Genomic DNA, 20918 nt, shown 5'->3' on the forward strand with positions numbered 1-20918 from the left:
TAAACCTGATGGTCGATAAAGCAGTATCAGAAAACAACATACGCTCTAAACGTTTTTGACGGTAAGCTGTTCTTAAACGAAATGTTCAAATACTCAAGCTCGTTGCTACATGTTGCGAAAAGTATTTGAAGGATAATAACCACAATAGCCTCCATTTGGCTTTAAAAATATGCTCAGATATTTGTCCTTGGACATTATCTGCTCCTCGACTGAAGCTCACAGTTTTCCTCGAGCTTCGCTCTCGGAAAACTGTTCGCTTCTCGGAACAGATAATGTCCGCGGACAAATATCTGAGCATATTTTCGCGCCAAATCGAGGCTATTGTTTATTTATACCATACCCGAGAAAAAGAGACCATTAAATTGTCTTCTGGTTGTTCTTGCAAAGCGAAATCAGCAAGATCTAGTAATATTTCTTGATTGTTTTTAATAAAACAATTACTCCACTCGCGCTTGTTAGATATGAGATGATTATAGCCAACGAGGCGCGTATCCAACGCGCGTTTGTGGACTAGTTGTTAATTAGCGAGGGAACGGGGATACTTAGAAACCTTGTTGACGGCGTTTCATGGCAAGATGGCGGCCACGTGAAGCCAATGGCCGCAACCAACGATATTTACGACTGCACAGCAATCACAAATTCAAGAGCGTTTTTTTGCGTTGTATTGTCTAGATTATATTAATTCAGCAACTTCTGTCACCTAACAGCTCTCGAGTGTGTAAAATACTACAACGCAAGAAGTCTTTGCTAGCCAATGAGCCGCCCAGGTAATAATTCCAGATCACCCAGTCACACATTTCGCTACTGCACTGGACGGATGAAATCCTAACGTCGCCGATTCCAACAAAAGCGTCGAGCAGTACTGCCCATTGATACCGCATATTTTCATTTGTTGTCAGGTAGAAATATTAGGAAAATTTAACGAATTTTGGACGTCTCAAACATTAATCAACGATCTCGAGATCTTCAAGTTCTAAGTCGTCGATATCGTCCTCTTCAAAGAGACTCTCCTCTATAGGTATTCCATTGACTAATGGGTCCGCATCGTCGTTTGGTAAATCGCTTCCCCCGCAGGCTTCATCGAGCCCATTTTCATCGGCTTCGGTCGTGTCTGGGGTCTGAAGTTTGGAACAAGATAAAAATATTTGCTCAATTAACAAACGCATCGTTCGACAAAGTTGATAAATTTTGTTTTTTCAGAATTCTCTCATTGAAACAGTTTTGTTCAACTTAAGAGTTTTTTTTGTCAATTTGCGCTTTATGGAGCTTTTGATAGGGTCACTTATTACATTATCACATTTTTTTTAACAAAATGGGCCGTAATTTGTGTCTTGAACAAAGATAAATATTTGTTCACATCATCATGTCTCTTTTTCGTTGCTGAATAGAATGGCGGTTGGCTCCATTCAGTCTACAGCGTTCCCCATGTTGAACGGCATGTTTCAACGCCCAACACGGCAAGATTAACTTACAACCGCCCGTTTGTTAAAACGCTGTTGCAACATTTGTTAGTCGTGTCATTTGCTTTTTTTGTATCAGACGACGCATTGAAGATAGCTCGTCCAGACGGATAATGCGTCTAGTGCCCGTCTGTATACTACAGACGAATAACCAGACGAACAACGAATTCAGTTCGCCCAAGTTCGTCCCGACGAATAATGCAACTTCTAGTATAAAAACGGCCATTACATTAACCTCTTCACTTGAAGATCAATAACTAATACTAAGTGAGCAAAAATTCACCAAATTTAATGATAATTAAGATCACATTTCCAAACCTCATTCACAGTTGTGATTTCCTTTGATACAGTAAACACCAACATTTTTAACAGAACCTGCTTTTTTTCAAGGTCAGCCTGGATAAGTCTTCGTATAGGTATTGTAAGGTTTTGATATAGCAGATGTCTAAAATGACGAATTTCAGCCTAGAGGTTCTTAATCCACTTGTTCTTTTATGCGGGTGTTTACTGTATCTCTTCATGAATTATTAATAGGTTTGAGGATGTCAATTTGTTCAGTAGTGCGGTAGTATCTCATTATTGTTACCTGTTCGTCTTCATTTTGGGTCGTTGTAGTTGAACTTGTGGCTTGATTGTGTTTTAATCTCTCTGCAGCACTGCTTGATACATCCACTGTTCCAGTTCCATCGACTTCATTTGCAACACTTGTCATTTCCTCTAACGTGATTTCCCTTGTTCTGGTATTTGCCTCATTTTCGTCCTTACAAAGAATACGAAAAGCCGTGGCTTAATTTTTGCTTCACGCCAAGGGATACATTCCTTGCTGGAAAGTCCCCTATAACTAACCAGGACTGAAAACTAAATTAATTGTTATCTGCACAATGTAAGTCAAGAGAGTTTCAATATATTTCTTGATTTTGAAAGATAAATGTTAATAAAATATATATATAATTCATGAACACATCGATCGGACAAATTCACTTACGTCCAGAAGTTAATTAGGCAATTGCGAATCTGGTGGAATTTCGTCAAATTTCATAATCAGCCAAACTTATACAACGTAATGGCAAATTGGGGGAAATTTCGTCAAACCTTGAGTAGCAGGCGATGTTTTGTGGCGTCACGTCGTCACGTCGTTTGGTGGAGAAACCAGTGATGACGCTTGAAACTTATCTAAATTAGCTCAACAGATACAAGGTTGCCTGTTTAATAGATTTGACGAATTTGGCGAGAAACACATACCAGACCGCCAGGTTCAAATTGCCGTCAAAACCTTTAGGAACATTTCGGCAGATTTGCCGGGCATATCTCGGAAAACTGTTCCAAAAAGTGCCACTACAAATCGATAAATACACACACTCAGTTATCGAACCAGCAGTAGGGAAATAAGTACAGCTCTGGGAACGAGATTAAAGATGGCGGAGGAGGACGCCATCTTGGTTTGGACGTAAACCGTAGAGGCATGGAACGACTATTTCTCATCTTGCGTTTGCGTTTGTCTTTGCATTGCCCCGGTTCACACGTGTGAAATGCAAGCGCAAATGCAACCGCAAGGAAATGAAAAATTTTCCATTTCTTGCTTTGGCGCTTGCGCTTGTGTTTTCATTTACGTTGTGGTAGTTCACGTGTGTTTGCTTGTGCTCGCGCTTGCATTTGCGTTGCTCGTGCGAACCAGCCCTTAGGGAAAACTCTTTAGTATCAAGGAATGTTTCCTGTTTCCTAAACAGATTCATACCAATCAAGAAAAGTAGAAAATGTAGCAGTCGATGTACTATGATTCATTTTAAAAACATTCAGTCAGTTATTTACTCACCTCATCATCCACTTGTCGTCTGTAAATACTTATATCTTCTGTGGCTTCGTCATCATCAGCATCAGCCTCAACCAGCTCTGGTCTAAACATAAACACCTCCCTGCCACTGACCTACAGTACAACAATCACACAACTATATCAAACTCTTATTAGAACTAAGGTTAGATACCACTTTACTTGTTCATTTTTAAATTAAAAATTACACATGACATATTCATGATTAAATATTAAAATGACTGGAGTACCAAACAATAATAGTACAGAGTAAGGTGTAGTTCCAGAATGTATGCCCACCTCCGCTCCCTTCCCCCCTCCCCTAACCCGCTAGAAAATCCTGTTCAGCCTCATACTTTCCCAATCCCTTCCATTGAAGGGAGTGTGGGGGCGGGGGGGGGGGGGAGGGGGTATGGATGTTCTAAGGAATTGCAATACGTACACCGTAGTACATCTGATCAGCCCCAACAGAATAACAGATGGCAAACCATTTGCCACATGTACATCATGTATGTCAGTGGATTGTGTCTGAGAGTTGTGGGGAGCAGGGATGGCGCGGTGGTGAGAATCCTTGCCTCCCACCAATTTGGCCTGGGTTCAATTCCCGGACTCAGCATCATATCGTGGGTTGAGTGTGTTGTTGGTTCTCGTCCTTGCTACGAGAAGTTTTTCTCTGGGTGCTCTGGTCTCCCCTCTCCTCATAAACCAACATTTCCAGTTTGATCTGGAGAATGTCCAGATACTGTAACGCGCATTTGATCATCTCGTTGTTGAATTACAAAATAACTTAATTTTAATTTAAAATCTTAATTTTAATTTTAAAAAGAAAAGTCCAGGATTGCCCTAAGCTGTACATGTATTTCATAACAACTTTAAGCCCCGATATTACATATCTCCTCATGATTCTCAACATATTCCTTATTGGACAAGTTAGGAGAATTTGTGTAGACATCAACCCTCTTCTATCTTTTTGATCATTTCCTTTTTTCTCCTAATCTGCATGCTTGATCAAGTACTGATATTTGTAAGAAGAATTTACATGCTGGCCATTATTGGGGATTAAAGGGTTAATAAAATTTACACCTTGTAAAAATCAACATCTGTGCCTGGTTATTCAAAAGCTGATTCACATTAATCCACGATTAAAAGTCAACTGAGGTTTTCATCTCTTTCGTTAACAATGTAATTGTAATCAAAGTCTAAATCAAAACTGAGATTGACAGACAGACAGACAGACAGACACCTTTATTTAGTTATAAAGCACAGGGTAGTCCCTTCAGGAGCTTATAAGTACCCTGGTATCAAAAGGAGCCCTGAGCACTAAATACACTAATCATAATGAAGACATACCACTGTATATATACTGTAGATAGGGAAGAATCTTTATTGATTAGTTAGTAATTAAAATCGAATCAAAGTTCATGTTAACCCAGGATTGCCTTAATCAGGCTTCAAACAAAGTTGGCCCTGGAAGCACCAAATGTGCTCCACTGAGGAAGCAAAATATATTGCATCCCTAAAGAGTGCAAATCAGTATACGATACACAGCACTTGCTGTGAAACACAGATACAAATAGAAAATGCTTACCTTTCCAACAATTCTTCCAGACTTAAAATCATCCTTTTTCTTTGCCTGCTCCTTTTCAAATTTTTCTTTCTTTTCTTTTAACTACAAGGAAGTACATGTAGATAGAATACAACTTACAACACTTTCTTCAATGTGAAGATGGCACTTTCTGCAGTCAATGATGTAATTGCATCCCGTAAAACTTCATTAAGAGGATTTTTTCAAACCAAATATTGTAAGAGTGCAAAATACAGTGTCATGTCTCTAAGGCCCCTTTCAGACTTGCCCCTTGCTTGGGTGCAGTTCTTTGGTATAGGCACCAGTTTTAACATAGCCTGAGCAAAAATCTTAGCACCATGCTCGAGCACAGGCACTACCTTGCCTTGCCTTGTTTCCTCAAAATGGGAAAAATGGGAAAAACATATCCAGCATCCAATGGGTACCAATGATTGTTTTTTTTGGGGGGTGGGGAGGGGAGGGGGTGATTTGATTTTTTTCGTTTATGTCGCTTTTTGTTGTTGTTTTTGGTTTTTTTCTAGTTTGCTTTGTTGACTTTTCTAAATATAATTGTGGCTTTGGTTTTGTTTGATCTTTCATTTCATTACCTTTCTCTTTTTCCACTCTAAGAATGTTTCTAATGTTAACTTTGTCAAGTTTCCTCCAAGCTTTGCTCTCTGGGAATGAAACAAAAATTCAAGGCAATTTTAAATAATTATTACATGTGGCCATTACAATGTCAACTATTAAATCTACAATGTACCTCACAGTGATAAACTAATATTAAAGGAGCACTAAAACAGAGATTTTGTTTTATGTTGCCAAAACTGCTCATTAAACATTTTACAAAGATCCCCTTCTTTATCAAGAAATTACTCTTACAGCACCGGGAGAAAATATGAAATGATTTCTCTGAGAAAACTTTAACTATAATAAGTTTTGGTCAGTTTCTCCAAAAACTGACGCGGGGGAGGGGGGGGGGGAGGGGGGGGACTTGACAAAATTGGCAAATTTTTACAAGTTGCAATCCATTTTCATCCTAGCAATCTGCAGACAAAAATGATTCATAATAGTTTCTGTGCACTAGTAAGGTTATTTTTAACAAAATTGAACTATTATTTTAACGTTTCCTTTGATACAAATATTATGTTTTCTCGCTTTTCAAAGCGACACTCAAAATAGGTCATACTGCCCCTTTAAATATCATGCCGATGAGCATACCTCTGTTTCTATAAATTCTTCAAAGGATATTTCCTCCTTGATTTCTTTTTCTTGCTTCTTTTTTAACACAAAGCCTGGTGGCAAAGCGTGTCTGTAGATACATTTGGGACCATTAGGACAACTCCAGAACCAGCCGTATAGACCCTTCTCCACAGCCTCCAAGAAGAACTTACAAACCTGAAAAGAAAGTATCAATACATTATTTGACAAGTATGCATTATGAACAAGCCATAAGCTCTAAGATGTTGTGTTTCAATTTTTTTACATTTACATTCAATTTCATTGGTAAGGTCGTTAGACATCACACGGCACCAATGAACAAATAATGATGATGATGATGACAACGACGACGACGACGATGGCGATGACGACAATGATGATGATAAATACAGCTGTATTTCAAAGTTCAGCCTAAGACAAATGGAGACACAAGTGGGCGTAATGTTTCATCTAGAAATTGCCGGTTTTCACTGTCACGCCATTGCTGTGTGCATGGAAAAAAAATTGAAACCATTCTATGAATGAAGTCAAGAAATTGACATGTTATAGATGATAAGTAAATAAGAAACCTGTCCAAGTGTCAGGTCTATGCGGTATTCCGTACTCCAGTTATTTGACAAAATGTTTCACACAAATTTATAGAGCTTAGTATGGAGACGCCATGTTGGTGTCCCTCTGAGAGAACAAACCTAGCGGCCGGAAATAGGAAAAAAAGATCTGGAGAATAATATTTTCAGCAGTTAGCAGATGAAAAGGTATATGTGGGCAATTGCAGATAAAGCCAGTTAAATTAGAAAATGAAAAGAGATTTCCAAATATTATAATTATACTTTAAGAAAACTTACAATTTCTGTTTGAGGCATTGATTTCTCCTTTTCACCATGTTTTTTCTCAATGACTTCTTCCAGCTTACTCTGATCCCATTTATCCATCGTATCTGAAAAAAAAGGTAATGTTCCTGTAGATGTACAGTCATGTAGCTTGAAGATTCTGCTCTTTCCACAATAATTATATTGAAAGACAGCACAACAAAAGACTTGCAAAATAAGTTAGAGGGCCTTTTATATGAGCAATTTTCATCACTGGACCACATAAATGTGACTTTTAGGGAGTGCTTTTTAAGGGAACATTGACTCTTACTTATAAAACTGTTGAAAATAGTGTCTAAATTTCAAAGTTTACTTTGATTGGTCATTTAGTTGTTGCCTGTTTTTGTTGCCATTTTGGACTCCATAGCATCATACCAATTCATACAGTTGCCCAACACTATTTTTCTACACATTCAAAAGAACTTCTGCTTTCTGACAATAGCGATAATCGTATGATGTCATAAGATCCAAAATGCCCACACAGGGGGGATTTTTAAATGCAAAAATGGGCAATAATGATATCCAATTAAAAATGCTATTGCAATTAGTGCTGTTTCGCTTTAACAATTGATGGCAGCCATACATGTATTACTTATCTGAAGTAGGGTGGGAGGGGAGATTTAAGGATTGCACATGTCAAGATACATTTTTGGGGTGCCCCACCCCCACCCCGTGGGTTCCCCAAGCATAACATATTTTTCATTGCTCACAAACAAACACGCACATCCCAAAAACAGTGACTGAAACTTTTTTGTTCCAATTAGTTTCGTCCTGCATTTAGCACACAGAAAACACAACAAAAATAATGAGTACCATTTTTAAGATCATCTTCTGCATCCCTGGCATCAACATAAATACTTCTTTTCTCTCCTTTTCTGTCCAGAGTAATGTCATGTGAAAACTTGCATTTGTCTCCCTTGGAACATTGTCCTTGCTTAAAAAATGCACAAACCACTGATTTGGGATCAGCTCCTGTGTAAAGCAATTTGATAAACAGTTGTGCATGCATGTATTTGAGTTCTGCATTTCTAGGAATGGTCCTAAAAACAAAACTATTTTTGTAAAATCTAGGTTATTGCTAACAGTACCTCATAAAAGTGTGTGCCTTTAGGTGGATTTCCACTGTCGTGTAAATTTAACATACGTATACGGATTGTACATCGGATTGTACATCGGGCTGGCTTTACGTATATAAACAAAATAAGAAACAACATATGAACGGCTTGCATAAATGTAAGTAGTTGAGCGCTGTTCAACTTTTTACATTTACGCATATGGTTCTTACATCGCTTCTTATCTTATTTACCTATGTAAAGCCAGCTAAATCTACGTCTGTACGCATAAAAATTTACGCAACAGTGGAAATCCACCTTACCTCTCCCAAAACTGAAAAATAGTAGGTGGTGGATATCTATCCATTTTGTGTAAGGTGTTTTCCATGTGTTTCTTGCTTCATGTACCATATCACAATAATATTATTAATTCTGTTGTCAGTGTAAAAAGGAGTTATTTGAGAAATTAAGAATTACTGTATGTTCACAGAAAACTCATTAACTGTAAACGGCAAACAGCAGAGATGAACATGTGACCATGTTTATCCTACACCTGCCTTTCTCTGTTTTCAATTTCTGAGTGCACTGTAAAATTGAGTTAAGCTTTGCATTAACATCAAAGATCAGAATTACTTTGCACTATTCTCCTCTGTGTAGTATTTTTTTTTTTGAAGAAAACACCAACATGAATCTCATGTTTGCCATTACCCATAAATGCAATTCTAACTCTCTATATTATGTGTAGCTAAGCTTTACACTTAAGAAGTGATTGATTTTGGCGATTTACAAATAAAAACACAGTAACCAGGAATGATTACATATATTATATTATTAGATTATATTATATTAGATTAAGATCAGAAAATTGTGTATGAAATTAAATGGCGGCAAGTTAAACGAGCTAGGTCCTATTCGAATGTATCTAAGAGATGTAATTTGTGTTTGTGGGAGAAATTTTTCATATTATGCACTGGCCGGAAATGTCAACTCTCAACAGCAGAAATGAACTTGCATCGGGTTGTAGACATGCTAGCAAATTTCTACTAAAAAGTGTTCCTTTTTAGTTACTGATCACGATCCCGTGTGACACGTCACGCAAAGAAGTTAGCATCTATTGTGTATTGTTCTGTATTTTCAAATTTTTCTTATTGTAACCGTTATTTCTGGCAGTTGCCTGATGATTGCTTCACAAGAAGCATGAAACTCAGAGTAGCGAATAAATGACCGAATAACCTAACTCTTGCATTACATAGATTATATATACTATATATATAGATTATATACGTATGCTACATGTAAATTAAATAGTATATTTAATTAACCCTATGGTCTCTGCTTAGATGTTTATTTGCGTAACACAGAGCTTATTTGCATTGTACCTGCTGATACTTTCTGACCAATGACTGGTTTAAACAGCTGACTCAAATCATCTTGTTCTTTCTTCTTCTGTTCTAATGTTTTTTTCTGCCAAAAAAACAGAGATTTAATTATATTTTTCCTAATCATTACAACAAAAGAGAGCATCAACGTACAGTATAGGAAATACAAAAAAATATTTTTTGCAGCATAAAGATCACTGTGCAAGCATGAAAAGGAAAGCTCTGCTTTTCATGAATACAGTCACAAAGCAGACAATGTGGTTTGCTGCCAAAACCAGGATTTCTTGAAGAAATGGCGGTAACAGAATACCACAAAAAGATACACAATAATAACGTTATTCACGTGCCAATTGAAAGTACACGTATTTAGCACCATAGTGCTTACCTTGTTTTCCTGTTCCTGAGCAACCTACATTAAGATAAAAGCAATGAATATTAGAAACTACTGCTTCGATTGAAAACTAAATTAAACAAACGCTACAACACAATACCAAAGAAAATAGAAAAAGTCAACTACAGCTACATCGGATTGGCCACAAAGGCTACATAAGGAAAAGCAGGGAAGTTTTGCTTTTAGTGCGGGATCAAATTTCGACTGCAATGCTCATCAATATTCGCTGGATGGAAATATCTCTGCAGAATCTTTTCCCTTTCTTCCCAGAAATCTTTTTCAGTGAAAGATTGCATTGAAGAAATTACACGTCTTGTGGCCGCAGTAAAATAATTTTTGGTGGGAAACACTGTACATTCATCGAACATGACATCCCCGCACGCCCGTTGTACATTTCGTCGCGCCAGAAATAGATTTCAACCGCGGCAAACTCGCCTGCGGAACTACGAAAAGACCATGCTCATCAAAATAGTTGCTATGTTCAGAAACATTTTAATCTCCTCATTTGATATGCTTCAATACGAGTATTAAAAGGAGCTTTCCACCCAGCCCTAGCTTCGTGAGGTTTTGTGAGTCACGTATTCCTAGTTTTATTAAAAGCAATCAAGCAATATTGCTAGATCTTGCTGATTTCACTTTGCAAAAGCAACCAAAGGACAATTTAATGACCACTATTTCTCGGGCATGGTATAATGACTCACATACTATGGCCGCTTAGCCAATCAAATCCCTGCAATTGCATTTATACAATAATCCAGTTTTCAATAATGGGTTGTTCCAGAAAAAATCCACACCTCTCCAACAAATGGGATTCTGGAAATTCTCTCGGGAGGGGGATCAAAGATTCTGGAAATCCAGGCAGGAGGGGGTGTTGACCTTAAGAAAGTCGTCTGCAGGGGTCACTTCGGCGGATAGTTCACGCGATTCGAACATTTAGTTCGGTGACACTTCAGCGCTCTCAGACCCTGAAAATAGTAGAAATGTTTTGTTCACATATTTCTCACCTAAAATAAATGATAATCTAAGTTCCTTCGCAGGTCCTTTTATAGCAGAAAACGCAAACAACAATCTGATAAAGAACGAGCTGTCACAACATTGTTGCAACGAAGAGTTTGAAACGCCTGACACATTTCTACTTGTACTAGACCCAGCGCAACACCGTTCATGTTAGCCCTGTTGAAATCTCAGTTGTTTGGTCCGCCATTGCATTCTTAACATGGATTCCACTGCGTCAGGCAGAAGAATTTTTTATACTTGTGTAAGCAAGGATGCAAAGCCACATGTATTAGCTACAGAAGTTAATTCCAAAGAATTTTGGTCCAAACATTCCCTCTTCGTCTCAAATACTTGAGAGGAACTTGTAGCTATCTGTACCTCGGAAAAACTTTTGGAAACGTAAGTTATTGCAAAAGCAACAGAAGGAGGAAGTTCTTGGACGGGTTCCTGAAACATATACAGTGGTAACCTCTCTGAAGTCCCATCGTCCGTAGCACAGTCGAACAACCAGCCAGTGCGTTTTGTGCATGCAGTTTTAAGATTCCATGGGTATTGTCCATACACAAAGGATCACATTGTTGTTCCTTTCTTTTTTTAGTTCCACGCGATAGAGTTTTTTCATCTTAGCCAAAGCTTTAGAAATTAAAAAAGAACATCTTCTAGACGTGATTGTACGTATTTTGTATAAAAATAAATTAAATTTAAGCCTAACTTTTTTCCCGGAAATCCAGGTGGGAGGGGGGGGGGGTGTCTTTTGTTTTGGAAATCCAGACAGGGGGGGGGGGGGGGGTCTTGTACTTTAGGAAATCCAGTTGAGAGGGGGGGTTAAAAAATGACCCCATCAATCGGGGGGGTGTGGATTTTTTCTGGAATAACCCAATAACAAATTAAACAGTAAGAGTGATATCATGTTTTTCAAATCGATCAAGGAAACCCCAGTTTCAATGATCCGAGTGTATCTGGTATCAATACCAGCCAAACCTTAACAAATGGGAATTAAGACATGAAGCTGCATACAGTAGAGCCCTGCCTTACGACCACTTCGTTAATGCGACCACCTCGTTATCACAAGCATTTTTTGTGCCCTGAACGAATTAAAAGTGCAGTCATTTCCTTAGTTTTATAACCTTGTTAATCCGACCACCCTGTTATTATGACCACATTTTCACGACCCGAAGGTGGTCGTATTAACGGGGTTCCACTGTATTTTGATGTTTACTAATTTTGATCAAAGGCTTCTTGGCCACACGGACCTCTTCAGTGATCGGTATTAAACAAACTACATGAAGAGGACCCGTATAATTAAAGGAGATATTTCAGACTGTTCAAACGACATGAAAGGGAACCTGAAGTCAAGCTGGTCTGATACTCTGACTCTGTTTTGGTCTCAAAACATTACATCCTAACCACTCAAATAGTACAATGGGAGATCGTTAACTATCCGATTGAGTACAGATCGTAGCCCCACCACGTGCAATATTTTCAATTTTTAGCACACGTATACGCTTACGTGAGTTCAATACGCGTACAATTTAGGCTATAGTAAGCTCGACAATACATGTAATTCAATTAATTACCTTTCTTGCACTTGGATTGCCACCAAATTTGACCTTAAACAGAAGATTGAGACATAGGTTATTACTTAAACCATACAACAATTCAAAATAGTTACAGATCTGAAACAAACTAATCCAATACCTGTTGCGTCACTTGTTTCACGAATGTCTGCTGTTTTTTCCCCTTCTTGTTTTTCAAGCCGAAAGTTTTGTCCTTAAAAAACGAGAAAGTACAAATTTGAACGAACAGAAAGCAAGCCATATCATCCAACGATACAAAAGTCTTCTTAATTACCTCTATTATCTTTTCCTTCTTTTTCTGTTCCGTCTTTTTATTTGGTTCATTCGCCGCTTTCTTCTTCGGAGGCATGATGGCGGCCAAAGTCGATTTCCCGGCAAACCGTGCACTCCTGTTGATGTTACCCACAATACTTTGCAATTGCTTTACCGAAAAATGGCGGGAAAATTCCAGGGATCATGGGATAACCTCGTTCCAGACTCTTCTCTGCTTCCAAGGTGGCGGCACAGAGAAGGCAACTTTTAGCTGACTCATGATCGATCGACACTACACAAGAAGTATACTGTATCACGGCCACTGACGCTTTGTGATCGCGAATACAACTCGATGAGTGAACCAACGTCTTTCTTAAATCGGTTTCTTCGAGACTTGGACGAACGCAAAGGAAAGCTATCATGTCAAGAAGAAGTTTGTTGCATTCAAACTGCTGTTGAAAAAGTAAGTTAATCGAAACTATCCTATTGGAAGTGAGCGAAGAACAGCCCTTTTTGACAACAAGACTAATTAAGTGTGGCAGCTATTATGAAGGCACAAAAGTCGGAAAGCCAGATGAATTTGACTTTTATGTTCAACTCGACCGCCTCTCTGGTCCAGAGAATGTGAAAGTTGAGGAGCTACCTTGTTCCACTGTCGCCGTTGTTCCAACCGAATCAGTTTTAAAGGAGCTAAAGCTAAGGCATGAATTCGAGTGGAAGAGGTCTATCAAGGGACCTTTTTTTCGTTTATTCAATTCCAAAGCGAAAGGTTTTAAAAGGTATGGTATGAGCGTAGAGTTACAAAAAACTGGCATGCCATTGAGAAAACATGGCCCTGCTTATTCCTTGCTCCTCAAATGGCTTAATGGAGATTTCTACAAAGATTTATATATAGATATCGATTTGACATTGGCTGTGAGAATCAACTCTCAATCTATGAAGCTCAAAAGTGAGTTTTCATGTCTGTCATCCCCAGCAGGAGAAGTGTTGAGGCCTTTACTGGATAGTTTGCCATATTTTGCTGTTGGCTCATACAGAAATGTACTGAAAGAAGTGGAACCAAATTTTTTTGAAGAAAATGCACCTCAGTTTGACAGCAGGAGTCAAAACTTGTGCCTACGTTCTTCTCAATCGTGTGTTGAGCGTTCACTATTTTGTAAATTTGGCTCAGATGGTGGGCAGACAAAGTGTCTTTAAGATTGCTTAAACTGTTGCGGGACCTTTTGTTTGTGCCATCCGACGACGATTTCTTGAATCAAAGCAATAAGATACCTAGCCCTGCTTTTACACTTTCTGTGATGGGGGATGGTTTTAGAAGAGTGCTTTCATCTTATGCTCTTAAAACACTGGTGTTATATGAATGGCTGGAAAATCCAGCAGATGATTCCTGGTCTGAAAGAAACTTAAGACAGCGGCTTCTGAGCACACTCTGCAAACTTTGTGGTCACCTAAAAGAGGGAAAGTTGGTAAGCTTTTTCTACACAGATTATAACATATTCTCTTCTAAGTTTGCCGAAAGTTCCTTTTTGCCAAAAGTTACGAGCATAATCACTGAAGTTAGAAAGAGACTGGAGTCCATTGACAACATGGAAACATACCATTTTGAAGAGTGCTTTGAAATGGTATTTGAACACTCTGATCTTATTAGAGAATATGATGGATATTCCCTTTACCCTGAGTACGTAAAGCTTAAGGACAGACCGGTTTAACACAGATCTGTTGCTTGATTAACAGCCATTAGTCCTATATTCATTTGATTTCCTTAACCTCAGCTATCAAATGTCTTGGTCCAACTTTGTGTTAGAAGAACATGTTTCATCATCTAGCTGCCTCAATCTCGACTTTGCATTTAAATGGGTAAATCCACGTTTGCTGTAACATATTACAAACAAAATTAATGAAGAGTTTTTTGCAAAACTATAGACCTTTTTCATAAATGGCGGCCGATAAATTATTTTTTTGTTTTCATGACAATTAGCCTTACTAGCCTCGTTAGCATGTGCAAAATTCAAAAGAATTTTTACTCTAAAATGAGTTTAGTAGGGCTAATAAACATATATTGAAAAGAATAATAAATCGGTTGTCATTGATGAAAAAGGTCTATTGTCTGTGACTTCCTCAGGATAAGCTCTACTTTGGCACAGAGACTGATTAATGTACAGTTCCAGAAAAATAATATCAACCCTGTCTAGGTTGCATGTGCTTTAAAGAAAAATAATAAGCTAGTTGTTGATTTAGCTTTTTTGTCAAAAACTAAATTAATGCACAGCCAAGTATCTTAGGTGATAAACAGTCAGCACTGTGCCAAAATAGAACTTAAATTGTCTGCAGCAATTTTACTACAAAACCTTCAAATGTTTGATTGTTCGGCCACGTTTATCCACTAGGCTTGTGCAAGCGGGAAAAAGCTACTAATCAGAGGCAGAAGTTGCAACTAAACAAACTCCAAAAGCTACAAAATCATGCCTTTGACACCAGTACAAATGTTGAGTTGGAGAAAACTTCAATCCCAGTGCCAGACACAAAAAGCTCTCATGGTGTATAAATCTCTAAATTGGGCTCACTCCTGATCATCTTCGATCTAAATTTGTTGAGCATAGCACCATTACTGGCTTTTCCCTTTACAACACTGAAGATAAACTTGCTGTTCCCCTTCTCCGTACAAACAGTTTCGGGCATAGTAGACTGTTTGCAGTCCTCCTATTTTTCTGTGGGATTCTCGAGACTGGTACACTTCGATCTTGCCATCTTGTTTTGTAAAAGTTAGCGCGATCTGGGGAGAGTGTCTGAACTACCGAGGGGAGCCGGAGTGGGGGTTAGTTGGTAGTTTAGACACTCTCCCCAGATCACGCTCGCTTTTACAAACAACTTGGCGGCAGCTCCATCAAAGCGTACCAGTCTCAAGAATCCCACGGAAAAATTGGGGGACTGTGAACAGTCTACGGGTATTGTGGTGTGGTGTTATGGAACAGTTTGCCAACTCAATTACGGCAGGCAAGGTCTCTAGGATCTTTCCACACTGGCTTTATTTACTTAATCTAAGCACAGCTCTCATGTATAAGCAGTTTACTCTATTTATTCCTTGTTTTAGATAGGTTATAGATAGGTTATAATTTTTATTATGCGGATGTACTTCATGCAACTGATGAGATAACAGTGGATAAATAAAGTTATTTGATTTGATTTGATGTTCATGTCATAATTTCAGTAGTAGGCTGCAAAGTTTACTTTGTCCAAGGTTTTGGTCACACATAGCTTGCCCATTTAGCCGCTAAAATTTTCATGTGACCAACATGATGTTGGACAAAAATCTTTGTCGATATATTAGGGGCTTAAGCTTATCTTAACTTTGCCAGTGCCAGTAGTGGACTAGCGGTCAGTGTTTCAGTAGCCTTAGAGAGTGCACGTGTCTGTGTGTCTGTGTGGTGCGGAGAAGGGGGGTGGGGGGGGTAGCATGTGAGAAGTGAGGAACCATGTGGAAATTATCAAAATCATGAGAGACCGACTTGCAGTTATGTATGCAACTTAAACAGCTGCGCAAAAATTCAGGCTTTCTTTTTGCAGCTATTTAAGCTGCATACAATTGTACATAACTGCAACGGTCTCATGTTTTTGAACGGGTATGAACCCATGACCTCTGCGATACCGGTGCAGTGCCCTACCAACTGAGCTATCAAGCCACCTGGGAGCTCTTCTCACTGTCTAAATAACCACAAAACTAGCCTGCACGCAACACTGGCATGTTTGTAATGCCTCGGTGTTATAAAGTCAACATCGCCAATGTCTCGTGGGACTTCATCTGCCTATTTAAGCAAACCATTCCTGCTCTTTGGTCCTCGCCAAGTTACCCTGTTCTGGGATTTCAGAATGTTTTTTTTTTTTTTACCCACCCACCTTCCCTTCGGCGATGCGTCCTACCTTTCCTTTCTCTGTCTTACGACCCTCTTTCTTTGCAAAATCTCGCCTCCCATAACTTGATTCAGCAAAGGCAGTGAGTGGTTGTAATGACAGTGAAAATGGTGTACTATTGTCTTTATTTGAATTCTTGTGCAAAAACAAAATAATAAATAAATAAATAAAATAAAAATAAATAAATAAAAAAGTTAACATCATTATTATTATTATTATTATTATTATTATTATTATTATTAAAACACAACTGTTTAGTTGTGTATACGGCTGTTTCGACAAAGGTTGTCCAAAAAGAGCGTAAAGCGTATGCGACAATGCCAAGAGGTAGTCTTTATTTTCCAGTTTTTGCGTGTGCACTTCCCCTTGTTTATTGTTATTTTTGTGTGTGCGTGTGTGTGTGAATGATAAATCGTGTCCTTAGTTCTATTTTAATGTAGGGTATTTGCAAATTTTTCCACTTGGCCCAGCCACTTAGCTCGATTAGCTTGCTATTTCTAAGTGGCTGTGCCCTCTTCTTTAATAATTTTTCTTTCTTGTATTAATGTAACTCTGTATAATTTCTGGGCATGAATAAAAGATTGTTGTTGTTGTTGTTGGGAAATAACCAATAAATTTCGATAAAAGCTCAGAATCCATATTGCCCGCCATATCAAGTCTTCGCTGTATGGTCGATGCATTTTGGATTTCTGAGCTCTATTGAAATTTATTGGGTATTTCCCAGACTACCTTTCGGCATTGCCACATACGCTTTTACACTCTTTTTGGACAACCTTTGTCGAAACATCTGTATAACTGCAATGGTTATTCCCTTATTCATTCTTTCAACCACAGTTTAAATATGTATTTCACATATTCCACTTCCAGGTAATAAATGGCTTTATCAATGACTGTCATTACTCTGTTTTTATCTCGGTCCATCATTTTACAAATAATGGACCAATGTATAGTAGAAGGTCTTTATACCAGGAAAAGCTACAGTTAGATGTATCCCAGTATCTTTAAGGGTCTTCGTTTGCAAAAAAAGAAAATGATTTCTGAAATAGTACAAAAAAATAATAAACTAGGAACATTTTCTCAGGAAGCATTGGAGACTCAGGGGACCATTTTTATTACACACTGTATTTTATTTTTATTTTGATTCAATTTTATTATTTTTATGGTACAAAAGACTCGATTCTGTTTTTGCTCGGACAGAAATTTTTACAGTTTAAGATTTATTTTCATTGAAGTGTAATCATGGAACTTGACTGGACATCATAAATTATCTTAAGTTTAATAACGGCTCAGTTAAAAGAATTAAACAGAAATTTTAATGGCCTTAGCTCCCACAAGTCTCCTGTAGCTCAGTGGTAGAGCATCCGAACTAGTAATCGGAAGGTCTTAGGTTCGACTCCTGATAGGAGCACTCGGATTTTTTTCCGAGTATGCTTGTGTCATTTACTGATTAAATACAACATTCTCGTTTATTCACCAGGCTTAACATATTCCATCACATTATTTCCATTTCGCATTTTGATTTGCCCCGCAGGATGTTTGTCCCTTGAACTTAGTTTAGTGGCCTTATCTCCCACGAGTCTCCGGTAGCTCATTGGTCTTATTTTCGACATCTGATAGGAGCACTCCGATTTTTTTTCCGAGTATGCCTGTGTGGGCTCACTAAATAATACCTCATTTTTAAGAAATAAACATTTCTAAAGTACGCAAAATTTGGATTTTCGTAAGTGTGAGAACATTCAAAAGCAGGCAAACTCGTCATTTTTAGCCGATGTCGTAGTGGTGTATATTTAAGAATTGGTTCATGCTTAGCGTGCGTATATCGAGTTATGGATGCACGCGGGAAGTTTGGAGAGCACGAGAGAAGCGTAAGAGTTGCTCGAGGCGTAGCCTAGAGCAACTCTTGCTTCTTGAGTGCTCTCCAAACTTCCCAAGTGCATCCATAACTCGATATACGCACAGCTAAAAGCATGAACCAATTCTTTTGTAACATAGTGAAAATAAAGTAAATTATAACATAGCGCGCGTGCATCTTAATCTAATTCCTATTGGCGTCATCATGGTACATTTCTCAACATACGCACGGCCGTGCGTATGTTGAGAAATGTACCATGATGACGCCAATAGGAATTAGACTAGGATGCGCGCGCGCTATGTTATAAAATGCAGTTACTTACATCACTCGTAACTGATTCATACAAAAATACATCCGGGACCCGAGTGGCGTATTTTCCATATCCTCACTTGAGAGGATATTGATGATGTCATTTCCCGCTTTTTTACAGTTGTTTATGCAAACAGTCGGTGGAAAACAACTAACGATAGATTTGTCTATAGGTCTCTATATAATAAAATGAAAATTACACGGTGGCTTGAAGATATGAATTTTATTTCCTCGTGTTAAAAGCAATATTTTGCTCACTCGGTGCGCTCCTTCGTAAAATATTGTTTTTATACCACCCGAAAATAAAATTCATATCTTCGCGCCGCCGTGTAATGTCCTTTATATATTGTTGTTGTTGTTTTTGTTTTGTTTTTGTTTTTTTGTTTTTTTTTACAAAGTTTCCATCCACCAATCAATAATTATTGAATGAAACGATATATTTGGAAGTATGCCAAAATATGCCAAAAACTAGAGCGCGGAAATTATAAAACTAGTCGAACCTTTGAAAAAATCTCAAAACGGAAAACTGGACGTGAACTTTTCGGCGATTTAAAACAGGCAATGAAAGCGGGAAAGCTAAAAAATATAGTGCTCGAATTGAGACACATTAGTGAACATATACAAGGTTAGAAAGATTTACAAAATGTATCTCTATAAGCATGAGATCACATTTAATCAATGAAAATTAAGCTTACAGATCAACTCCCCGATTCAACGGTACATTCGGTGGAGCAGAACATGACAAACTACACTACACAGAGCAAGATGATTTCATGTCCCTTTTCGTTTTCTTCAGGCAAATATCAAGAATTTCGGAAAGCCGGTTTAAGTGCATTTTTGCCCCAAGACAACAAGAAAAGCTTCATCTTTATTTATTTGCCAAAAAGCGCAATAATCAAAGACAAAAACAGGAGTAAATATATGGCGAGGACACCTCAAGAAACCATCGGCCTATATAAAGAAGTCACCTACCTCTACAACACAATAAATACAAATTAGTGCTGCGTATGTGTTTTTAATAAAAACTCGTACATTCGTTTCTTGAAGGTAGGAAAGCTAGATGAACCAGTGATACGTGTAGAAAGAGAATTGCACTGTTGGTGGACTAACCTTACGACGCCGATGGAACGGGAAACAGGTAAGCCCGAGCGGGTAAGGTAGCTCCATGTAGCCAATCATGGCGCAGGATTTGACTCTTCTTGCCTGCCCGCCGACCCAGTAGGAATTGATAATTTCAGCACTGGAAAGTGAGATAAATCACCAACGTTCTGGAAATCTTGTCTTCTTAAGGGTGCACTGAAAAAGCCTGGCGCAGTTCGAATAACGAATTCCGATTCTAGTCTAAAGGCCGATTTAGACGGTTAAACTTTTGCTTACGACTGTCGCATGCGATTTCTAGAGCGCGCGCTGCTCGCGTCATGCAAAAAAATCGCACACAACTCTCGTCACTCAACATGGGCCAGCTGTGGTGCCGCAGTTTGAAACGTGTGGTAGAGAGATTCACCCTGAATTTATTCATAATTTTTCTCCCTCGCTAAGATGTTTACATATTTCCTTCGTGGTTTTCGATGTTTGGCATTTTTTGAACTCTCTACCGGGTCTGTTCACTGTGCCCCTGACGAGATTGACAGACCTTCTGAGCAGACGTAGCTTTATTTTGCTTTAGTCACTCTATGCTGTTTCTTAATTATTTTTTTGGTGAGCTCACTAAAATACGTGCATAAAGTTTCTAATAATTACTTATTTCATGAATCACACATTTTCTTTTGTTATTCAACATCCTTTATTTAACTTACATACTTCATGAATATTAAACTAACTGAAACGAGGGATTTATACAGATAAATCCCTCATTTACTGTATAAATCCCTCATTTACATTAGCAGTACTGCGAGAAACGCACACATCAGGTTGCTTCTATTGTTCTCCGTTTCTCACCTAAGTGTGACGGTACTAATTAGCCGGCGTTTGTCCCCTTGAACAAAGGAATAATTTCATGAAATAAGTCAGATAAATACCTCTAACGTCGGTATTAATCCATATACATCCCTCGGGCCTACGGCCCTCGGGATGTATATGGATTAATACCTCCGTTCTCGGTATTTATCTCTTACTTAACATTAAGTAATAACTGAACGAAAGCTCGTCGCTTCTCACTCGTTCCGAAAAGATAAGCATTGTAAGTTTGCATTAAAATATCAGAAAATCGATCCATATAAACACCTCTGACTATAAACAAAAGAGCTGTCCACTCGGTCGTTCAGCTGTTCATCTCGTTTC

At 38.3% G+C, this 20918-nt stretch overlaps 1 protein-coding gene and 1 pseudogene across 1 annotated transcript; one reads left to right on the top strand and one right to left on the bottom strand.

The window, feature by feature from the left end:
* Positions 1–408: 408 nt before the first annotated feature.
* On the bottom strand, positions 409–12729 carry LOC146480950 (zinc finger CCCH domain-containing protein 15-like). Its single transcript, XM_085108647.1, has 13 exons — positions 12591–12729; positions 12438–12509; positions 12317–12349; positions 9738–9761; positions 9353–9437; positions 7735–7893; positions 6898–6989; positions 6053–6229; positions 5440–5508; positions 4856–4936; positions 3274–3384; positions 2047–2220; positions 409–1118 (listed from the first exon to the last, which is right to left on the bottom strand). The coding sequence occupies exons 1-13, from the start codon at positions 12663–12665 to the stop codon at positions 945–947; spliced, it is 1326 nt and encodes a 441-aa protein (XP_084964773.1). The 5' UTR covers positions 12666–12729; the 3' UTR covers positions 409–944.
* A 314-nt stretch (positions 12730–13043) lies between these two features.
* On the top strand, positions 13044–14412 carry LOC146480951 (uncharacterized; annotated as a pseudogene).
* The last annotated feature ends 6506 nt before the right edge of the window (positions 14413–20918 follow it).

This window comes from Pavona decussata, unplaced genomic scaffold (genome assembly GCF_977016875.1).
Source record: "Pavona decussata unplaced genomic scaffold, jaPavDecu1.1 SCAFFOLD_51, whole genome shotgun sequence".
NCBI classification, from domain to species: domain Eukaryota; kingdom Metazoa; phylum Cnidaria; class Anthozoa; order Scleractinia; family Agariciidae; genus Pavona; species Pavona decussata.

What these genes read in the sequence shown, in the direction of transcription:
- LOC146480950 (XM_085108647.1), bottom strand. Translation starts at nt 12,665, where the DNA reads ATGCCTCCGAAGAAGAAAGCGGCGAATGAACCAAATAAAAAGACGGAA. An exon ending in AGAAGGAAAAGATAATAGAG is followed by an intron (nt 12,510 to 12,590) that starts GTAATTAAGAAG and finishes TCGTTTTTTAAG; the next exon opens with GACAAAACTTTCGGCTTGAA. An exon ending in TGGTCAGAAAGTATCAGCAG is followed by an intron (nt 7,894 to 9,352) that starts GTACAATGCAAA and finishes TGCTTTACACAG; the next exon opens with GAGCTGATCCCAAATCAGTG.